Raw genomic sequence first — 10,295 nt, 5'->3', positions numbered from 1 at the left:
AAGGTGACAGTGAAGAGTCGCTATCCTCTTCCACGTATCGATGACTTGTTTGATCAACTACAAGGGTCGAGCTATTATTCGAAGATAGACCTGAGGTCAGGCTACCATCAACTGAGAGTCCGGGATGAGGACGTCTCCAAAACCGCATTCAGAACTCGCTACGGCCATTACGAGTTTCTAGTTATGCCATTCGGGTTAACAAATGCGCCTGCAGTCTTCATGGATCTTATGAACAGGGTGTGCAAACCTTACTTGGACAAGTTTGTGATTGTTTTCATCGACGACATCCTGATTTACTCTAAGAGTCAGGGGGAACACGAGCAGCATTTGCGACTTATTTTGAAGCTCCTTCGAACAGAACAGTTATACGCTAAGTTTTCGAAATGCGACTTCTGGCTTCGTGAAGTCCACTTCCTAGGCCACGTGGTAAACAAGGATGGGATTCATGTTGATCCATCCAAGGTAGACTCAATCAGGAACTGGCCTGCACCACGTACACCAACGGAAATACGCCAATTCTTGGGTTTGGCGGGTAGTTACAGATGGTTCATCAAAGACTTCTCAAAGATTGCACAGCCACCTACATTACTGACACAGAAAGGTGTTACTTATCGTTGGGGTAATACACAAGAATCAGCTTTTCAGCACTTAAAGGATAGACTCTGCAGTGCACCTATTCTTTCACTGCCAGAGGGCACAGACGATTTTGTGGTCTACTGCGATGCATCAACTCAGGGTCTTGGTTGTGTATTGATGCAATGGGATAAAGTCATTGCCTACGCTTCGTGCCAACTTAAGGTTCACGAACGGAACTACACTACACACGATTTAGAACTGGGACCTGTTGTTTTCGCGCTTAAGATATGGTGACATTACCTGTACGGTACCAAGTGCACTATCTACACCGATCATAGGAGTCTCGAGCATATCTTCAAGTAGAAGGAATTGAACATGCGTCAACGTCGATGGGTTGAGCTACTTAATGATTACGAATGTGCCATCAAGTACCATCCAGGCAAAGCCAACGTTGTGGCTGACGCTCTCAGTTGAAAAGGTACTACACCTAGACGCGTGCGTGCATTACAACTTACCATTCAGTCTAGTCTTCCAGCACAGATACGAAATGCTCAGGTGGAAGCATTGAAACCAGAAAACGTCAGGGCTGAAGCCCTACGCGGCTCAAGGAAACGATTAGAACAAAAGGAAGACGACGTCTTTTATGTAACAGGGCATATTTGGGTCCCACTTTATGGCAACTTACGCGAGCTTGTAATGGATGAAGCACATAAGTCTCGCTACTCGGTACATCCAGGTTCGGATAAAATGTACCACGATCTCAGAACTACATATTGGTGGCCTAGCATGAAAGCCCACATCGCAACTTACGTCGGCAAATGTTTGACTTGTGCGAGAGTCACGACAGAATATCAGAAACCATCAGGCCTACTTCAGCAACCAAAGATACCGCAATGGAAATGGGAGGAAATTTCCATGGATTTTGTTACTGGCCTACCTAGATCTCAGCGTGGTAACGATACTATTTGGATGATCGTGGATAGACTCACTAGGTCTGCACACTTCTTGGCTATCAAAGAAACAAATAAGTTCTCTACCTTAGCAGACATCTACTTGAAAGAAGTGGTTTCGAGGCACGGAGTGCCAACCTCTATTATTTCGGATCGTGATGCACGATTCACTTCAGAACTGTGGCAAGCAATGCACAAATCTTTTGGCTCTCGGTTAGACATGAGCACAGCCTATCATCCTCAGACGGATGGGCAGTCTGAACGTACTATACAGACTCTAGAAGACATGCTTCGGGCATGTGTTATCGATTTCGGAAACAGCTGGGAAAAACATCTCCCGTTAGTGGAGTTTTCATATAATAACAGTTACCACACCAACATTCAAGCCGCTCCATTCTAGGCATTGTACGGGCACAAATGCCGATCACCTCTCTGTTGGGCAGAGGTGGGCGATAGTCAGATCACAAGTCCAGAACTTGTAGTTAATGCTACTGAGCGGATTGCACAGATACGACAACGAATGGCGGCAGCACGTGACCGTCAGAAAAGCTATGCTGATAAGCGCAGGAAACCACTCGAGTTCCAAGTTGGGGATCGAGTGCTACTTAAAGTCTCACCCTGGAAAGGTGTAGTTCGTTTTGGTAAACGAGGTAAACTCAATCCACGGTATGTCGGACCGTTCAAAATCATAGAAAGAATAGGCAAAGTGGCCTACAAACTAAACCTACCAGCAGAACTCGGTGGAGTTCACAACGTTTTCCACGTGTCGAATCTGAAGAAGTGCCTGTCAGATGAGACCCTCAAAGTTCCTTTGAAGGAACTCACTATCGACGAGCAGTTACACTTCGTCTAGGAACCTGTTGAAATCACGAACCGGGATGTTAAGGTCGTCAAAAACTTGTTCGAGTTCGTTGGAACTCCCGTCGTGGCCCAGAGTTTACCTGGGAACGAGAAGACCAAATGGAACTCAAATATCCCCAGTTATTCCAGAACAATGCAACCACTACTGAGGCTGAAGCTACTACCGAATTTCGGGACGAAATTCCAAATCAACGGGGGGATGATGTGACACCCCAGGAAAACCAGTAAACGATACAACTTAACTAGCTTCCTCAGTAACCGCATGCTAAATTTCGGGACGAAATTTCTTTCAAGTTGGGGATAATGTGACAACCCGAGTTTCCAAGACTTCTTATTCGCATTTACTGCATGTTGACTGTATAGTTGCTTGATTGTTTGACTTGTAACTGTACACTGAATTATTATATGAGAGATGATTGTTTGATATGCTATGTGTTTTATATAAGGTGTTTGATTTGTGAACCTGTAAACTGTTTAAGACTTTAAGACTTGAACAACCGACGAAACACAAGTGTGTTTCGCCATAACCCACACGACGAAACAGATGTGTTTCGCCATCAGCCAACCCGACGAAACAGGATTTGTTTCGTCATCCCTAACTCGACGAAACAGGGTGTTTCACCAAGCCCAGTTTCGCCGAAGCCCATTAAGGGCCCAACTCGTTATGTGAACTATTTATCAGGCTTTCTGTTCCATTCGTAACACTTTTGGCAAAAGTTGAAACCCTAGAACTCTCCACTGTGTGACGGCAACAACTATCCTCATCATCAGCTTTCTCTCTCGTATTCCCTACTTGTCATCTCGATTCGGTTAGTGTAAAGCCCTACTGTTTATATGTAACTGTTAATTTATGCCTTTGTATGTTTAGGCTAATGTTGGTAAACAATACGAATTCGGAATTATGATATCGAAATATTTGTGATGATTGTTCTTGAGTGCTTGACGATTCCGATGCATTTGATTGATGTTGAATTTGTATGTTAGCAGTGGTGTTATGATTAAAAGAACATGACTATCTGATTCATACGTGCCATGATCTAGGCTGCACATGACTATCTCGTGACTTAGGGTTCATGCTAGATGATGATTAGAAAATATTGTGATTAGTTGAATGATTACCGTGCTGAATGATGACTGTATGATTTCCGTATGATGATGACGGCAATTAGGGTTTCTGCGAATTGGTAACTGGCACGGCGTAACTGATGTTTTAGACGAAACACTTGATGACGAATCGGGCATGGCGAAACAAGTGTGTTTCACCGACACAAATTTTGATGAAACGAATATGACGAAACACAAGTGTTTCGCCGAGACCAATATGACGAAACAAACATGACGAATCAAGAGTGTTTCGCCGAAGACATCACGACGAAACAAAGGGGTGTTTCGTCGAAGGGACTTAACGACGAAACAGGGGTGTTTCGTCGATTGGGAATTTTTGCACAGTAACCTAATTTAACTCCGTTAAGTGCTAACTGGATTAATTAACTACTGTTAAATGTTAAGCATAACTTGTATGAGCTTGAATACGTGCTTCGTGCTACTTGGTGATCATTGATTCAATAACCACTATCATTGTGCTTATACGTGGAGTTGTGAATATAAACTGATTAAGTATACGTGCGTACTTTAGGACTTGATTGATTAACTGTGAGCACATACCATAGCATACGGAGCAAACCAAGGTGAGTTCACACTCTTACCAAGGCATGGGATTCCCAGGGGTTGGGAATGGGATAGAATGATTACTTGTAGTTACATTGTTACTGGAATTACGTACCACTGACTTCGTTAGGGTAAGGTCACTTATAGATACTGCTAGACTAGTGATACATGGGGAAGCCCCCACTACTCTTCGCACACATGCCTGGAATGGCCGCGATACAAATACTAAGCTTCGCAAACATGCCTGGAATGGCCGCGATACAAATACTAATCTTCACAAACATGCCTGGAGGGCCGTGATACAAATATAACTAGTCTAGAATACATGGGAAACTCCCACTAATCTTCGCAAACATGCCTGGAGGGCCGCGATACAAGTATAAACGATACATGGTTTACTAAACGAACAAACGGTTTACGAAATGAACACTATAACTAAACAAACCACTGTGAACTCGCTCAACTAGTTTGTTGACTCGTTGTTACATGCCTTGCAGGTCGTTAGGTACTCTTGGAGCTTGCACTGGGAGGCGCGGTCGTTGTGGACATGGATCATGGATACGTTGTTAAACATTTATGACATTTCAAACTTTATACTTATGTTGGGTTTACTTTTATGCTTCCGCTAAACATTGATATTATACTTACGTTTTGAACGCCTTTCATATTGTTGGTTGAATTACATTTACTATTTATATTATTCAATATGATTGGTGGCTTGATCCTGGTCATGTCACGCCTCCATGCGGTGATACTCCGCGTGTGGATTTTGGGGGTGTGACAATTAAACACATAATCTAGCAAGTGTAAGGATGAATCTTGTGAAAGTTGAGATGATCATCCTATATTATAAACATGAACTTGAAAATGAAGTTGTTTTAGAGTATGATGATTATTTGTACATGTTATATGTCTTGAAAATGAATGATTTCAAAGATAATATTTTCAAGAGAACAAAGTTTATTACAAGATTAACATGATCATGGTTTTTAAAGGAAGTGAACATGTTTTAATTGCTAAAACAAGACTAGAAAAATGTTGGTAACAAGAAAAATACAAGAAGAATTACTTTTAGAAAATCTTCATACAAGTTGTGAAGAACTAAAATATTCAAGAATGAGTTTTATAAACTATAAACCATGTTTTTAGAGGTAACTAAACTTACTAAACAACACGTGAAGTTACTACAAATTTTTACAAACTTTCAAGTTCATGTCATAGTGTAAAATGCTTAATTTTGGCTCAAAGTAAGTTGTGTGTAAATTGTTGATGATTGAGGATGAATTTTGAAAAGAAAATGATATGCTTTAAAGCATGGAAACCTCCATTTTTAAGGGGAAACTATGACAAAATTTTTGTAGCAATTAAACACTTAGAAAAATATTTTTAAACAAGTGTTTACAAGTAAATTTTGATCATGGTTTTCATATAAAAACTTGCCATAATTTTTATTATAAAAATTACAAATATTGGAGGATGATTTTTTATAAATAAAAATGACTAAGTATATATTTAGGAAAATATATATTTAGAGGTCACAAAATGTGTGTTACTTGTATATTATGTATATTAGTTATATTATTTTAGGAACTTGAAAATAATATAACTCACCAAAATACCCAAAATTGTAATACAAAATATTATCAAAATTCCAAGAAAATAAATATATAATTTATACCCGAATTTTGGACAAACCGGACAAGGACTAAGGACTATAAATATATATAAATTCTGGAAATAAATTCGTAACTCGACAAGTATAACAAGCGGTAGTTTGGAAACCATAGAAACGAAAAATATGATTTTTACAAGTATTACAAAATATATTATATGTTGTCAAATAGAAAATGTATTATTTTTGAGTAAAGAAAAATATATATTTTCTTAAACAATTTGAAGATATATTATTTTGAATGGAGAAAATATATATATTCTCTTAAACAAGTTAAAAATATATATTTTGGATGAAAGGTAGAAATATATTTTCTAAAGCTAATCTTAAAAATATATATTATTTTTGAGATATATATCAAGGTATATTATTTTTGCCAAGAAAGATTTATAGATATATTTCTATAAAAATTCTCTTAAAATACATATATACTTTAAGAATATAAATTTGGTGATTTTTAGTTATCTAAAAATAATATTCTGGAAAATTTAATACAAAATTAAGTAAAAATACTTATTAAATACAAGAAAATGCGTATTCCCGTACGTACAAATACACACCGGAATACGCCATCAATACTTGGCAAAATACACAAAGTATAAAAATACACAAGTATAATTATACCCATACTTGGGAAATATTCATGAAGGAATTACAAAACGAAATAAGTCAAAAATATATTATCTTAACAAATATTCCAAATAATTGATAAATATAGTTTAAGTTAAAATATTATTATTTTAAGTAATAATTGAACTCGATAGAGTTGGACCAATCTGTTGCTAAGTTGATGGTGACTGCGCGCCATGACGGCTATGCGCAGGGGTATGCAGAATGCTCCCAACATGTTACAAACGCGTTGAAAGTTGACTGGGATACCAGCCGGTCTGCCACAAGTGGGGTTAACACCAATGCTGCTTTCGCGGCTGCTAAGGAAGAGTATAATAACCTTCGCCTTCCAGTGATGGACCTGGTAACTGATGCGCTCCAGCATGAGAACTTTGTAGATCAGTTGAAAGAAGTCTTTCCGGATGGAGCGGAAACTTCGGATGATGAAGACCTAGATTAGATTATTATACCTTTACATTAAACTAAAAATAAAAAAATATTACATTAAATTAAAAATAAAATAAAAAAACATTACATTAATTAAAAATACTTAAAATAAACTAGATTAAACTAACTAATTTACTACTCTTCGTCGGTTCCACCAATAGGTGGGGTAAATCCATTCTTCCAAGATGCTCAACGAGATCATGTTTTAGTCTCCAATGCGTTCTTCATCTATAAGCTCGTCTAAGACACTGTCATTGAATGCGGGCTCGACTGGAGGATCCCGAATGTGTACCGGTGCTATCGTGTTTCCGTCGTCTTTTAAAATCATGTTATGTAAAATAATACACGTATACACCATGTACCTAATTTTTTTCACACTCTTAGCACGCATTAGCCTATTCATTATACCCCATTTTGACTTTAAAACACCAAAAGCCCGTTCCACGTCTTTTCTTGCCGCCTCGTGTTGCTTCTTGAACTTTTTTCGTCAACTTGGTGAGGATATGAAAATGATTTGACAAACATGGAGCATGTAGGGTAGATTCCATCCATGAGATAGTAACTATGTTTGTATAAGTGGTTGTTAACGTAAAATGGACATTTTGGGGTCGATCCATTTCGTTCAGTTTTAAAATAATGGAGATTGTTGAAGCACATTGATGTCGTTTTGTGCACCTGGTGGACCGCAAAAAGCATGCCAAACCCACAAATCTTGAAAGGCCACCGCTTCGAGCATAACCATAGGGTAACAACGATCTCCTCTTATATATTGGCCCCGAAACTCTGTGGTACACATTTTCCATACGAAATGGGTGCAATCAAGGCTACCCACCATACCAGGAAGGTGATGTTTATCCTCATCAGTGTTGTAAAAGTCGGCCTACTCGGCCTTCTACTTGGCGAGTACTCGGTCGGACCACCTCCGAGGCGAGTTTACCCTAGTCGGACTTGACTAGTCGGCGGCGGTCAAAATTGGCCTACTCGGCCTTGTACTCAGACTAGTCGGCCTTGTATTCAGAATACTTCGGACTTGTACTCGGCCTACTTAGCCTTGTACTCGGACTACTCGGCCTACTTGGCCTTCTACTTGGACTACTCGACCTTATACTCGGTGAGATTTGAACTTCAAACATGTTTCATTTTAAATTATACTCATTTTGACATAAATTATGCTTCTTTTAACATATATATAATATACACCAATTAATTTTCTTTATATTTATCATGTCCGCGTACTCCCCGAGTACTCTCCGAGTACTCCAATTACTCCCAATTCCCTAGTCGGCCGACTAGGGACCGCCTAGCGACTTTTGCAACACTGATCCTCATACTGTTTCGTAGAAATATTCTAGACACTCGCGGGATGTCCTTTTGGCCATATGTAAATACTCGTCGTTCTCGTCTGGAGTGTTATCGGTTGCAAGTTGTTTAATAGCCGATGTAACTTTTTTCAACCGTGTGAAACCCTTCTTCATTCTCGTATCTACGCCCTCTTCAAAGCATGGGTTATTCGCTTCCATGTCGCTCACAATTTTTAGAAACGAACTTTTTAACATACGGAACCGGTGACGAAAAATTTCTTCATTATATTTCGGTTCCTCGACAAATAATCCACCATAAGGATTTCGTGGCCACTCTCACGACCACGATGAACATAACGTTTCTTACTAGATGTGTCCGTGTCTTGTAGTTCGGCGTCGTCGATGAGTTTTTGGAAAAAAAAAACTTATGCTACTATCGGATGAATCACTGCTATGGAGTGGGAATAAAATATGTATTTCTTCCACCATTTTTAAATAAAATAGAGGTAGAGATTTATAGATTCGGAGAAATGAGGATGTAGGTTGGTGTGAATTTGTTTAAAATGGGTATAGGTTTATATAGATTTATATAAAAAACCTTTTTTAATTGTAACGGCTATATAGCCGTTTGAAATCACATGCCAACGGTCAAATCAAGCCTTCCCCCAAGCGGCAACAACTCCCCATTTATCACATACCCGCGCGAAAAAGCATGTGGCGGCCGTGTTTTGCGATCAGCAAAAGGGTTGTCGCATCCCCTTGCCGCGACCACCCCGTACACCCTAACTATACTAGCCTAATTAATGGCCATACGTTTACCGATTCGGCGATTCCATTATAATCTAGTCATGAAAAGTATCAATATACAAAAAGTAAAGAGAAAGTGCCTGGATAGTCCCTGTGGTTTGCCCATTTTTCACCTTTAGTCCCTAACTTTCTCAAATTGCACCTATAGTCCTGAACTTTTTCAATTTTGTTCCCGAATAGTCCCTGACGCATAACTGGGTTAGTTTTTGGTGTTAGGTGCGTGTGAAATGACAAAATACCCTTACTGTCAAATTAATAGCTAACAAGTTAAAAGAAATATAATTAATACCCACCACCCACTTTATCTTCCCCACTCCACTCCACACCACCACCATCTACCCCCCACCCCACCCCACCCCACCTACTTCACCGTAACCACCACTACCACAACCACCACTGCCGCCATCATCACCGCTGCCTCAACCACACTCACCGGAATTCCTCCTCCATCAATCCCCTGCATACCCATACATAAACCAAGTTATGTGGGATTTGCTGACCTGTCTTCTACAATTACCTATCTCACCACCCTCGTTAGCTACCACACAGCCTCTTACATAAGTTGTTAAGTTGCACCAAATCCTTGCCTCAAGTTATGGAAAAGCCACCTGCTGCTTCTGGAGATAACATCACCAGCTCTGACAAAATTCAGGTATGATTAAGCTGCTAATCTACATTATACATGCTTCTGTTAATTATGTAGTTATAAAATAATCATGTGGTTGGTTTTTCTGCAATGTAGACATGGAATTTGAGAGTTTATGTCCACTGTGAAGGAAGCAAGAGGAAAATCTTCAAACTTCTTCAGAGCATTGATGGTGATTAGCTCTGCTATTTCCTCAACTTGTAGATATCCACTTATTCAAATGATTAATTAGGCTTTGTAATTTGAAACGTTTAGGTGTTTATAAGACGGTTATAGACTCAAAGCAGCACAAGGCTACAGTTACCGGATTGATCAATGGTGATACTCTCGTCCAGAAGCTTCTCAAATCCGGTAAGCACGCTGAAATTTTGACAACAGACAATGCTTCTGGAAAGAAGAACGACGCCATAACCACAGCTGATGATGTCGATGAAGAATCTGAAAATGATCAAAAAATAACCGAGCCAGCTGCCAGTGGTGGTGGTAAATAGAAGAAAAACAATAATAATAGTGGTTACGGTGAAGTGGGTGGGTGGGGGGGGATGGGTAGATGGTGGTGGTGGTGGTGTGGAGTGGGGAAGATGAAGGTGGTGTTTGTTTTCCCTGAAAAGGTCTTCAGAACCTCTTATGTCTGCGCCGCGTAGACCGTGCGCAGACCTTTGGGTCTGAAGACTGTTTGTTTTTTCGAAGACCTTTCATTAAAAAAGGCCTGCGAGACCACTTCTTGTTGCAGACATGGACCAATGTCTTCATCGGTC

At 39.6% G+C, this 10,295-nt stretch overlaps 1 protein-coding gene across 1 annotated transcript; it reads left to right on the top strand.

Annotated features, from left to right (window-relative positions):
• The first annotated feature begins 9,486 nt into the window (after window positions 1–9,486).
• On the top strand, window positions 9,487–10,028 carry LOC110933654 (heavy metal-associated isoprenylated plant protein 36-like). The gene is made up of 3 exons (XM_022176866.1): window positions 9,487–9,543; window positions 9,634–9,709; window positions 9,793–10,028. The coding sequence occupies exons 1-3, from the start codon at window positions 9,487–9,489 to the stop codon at window positions 10,026–10,028; spliced, it is 369 nt and encodes a 122-aa protein (XP_022032558.1).
• The last annotated feature ends 267 nt before the right edge of the window (window positions 10,029–10,295 follow it).

Source organism: Helianthus annuus, chromosome 4 (genome assembly GCF_002127325.2).
Source record: "Helianthus annuus cultivar XRQ/B chromosome 4, HanXRQr2.0-SUNRISE, whole genome shotgun sequence".
Lineage (NCBI taxonomy): Eukaryota > Viridiplantae > Streptophyta > Magnoliopsida > Asterales > Asteraceae > Helianthus > Helianthus annuus.
The sequence above is the reverse complement of the archived record's forward strand: the minus strand, read 5'-3'. Positions and strand labels throughout refer to the sequence as shown.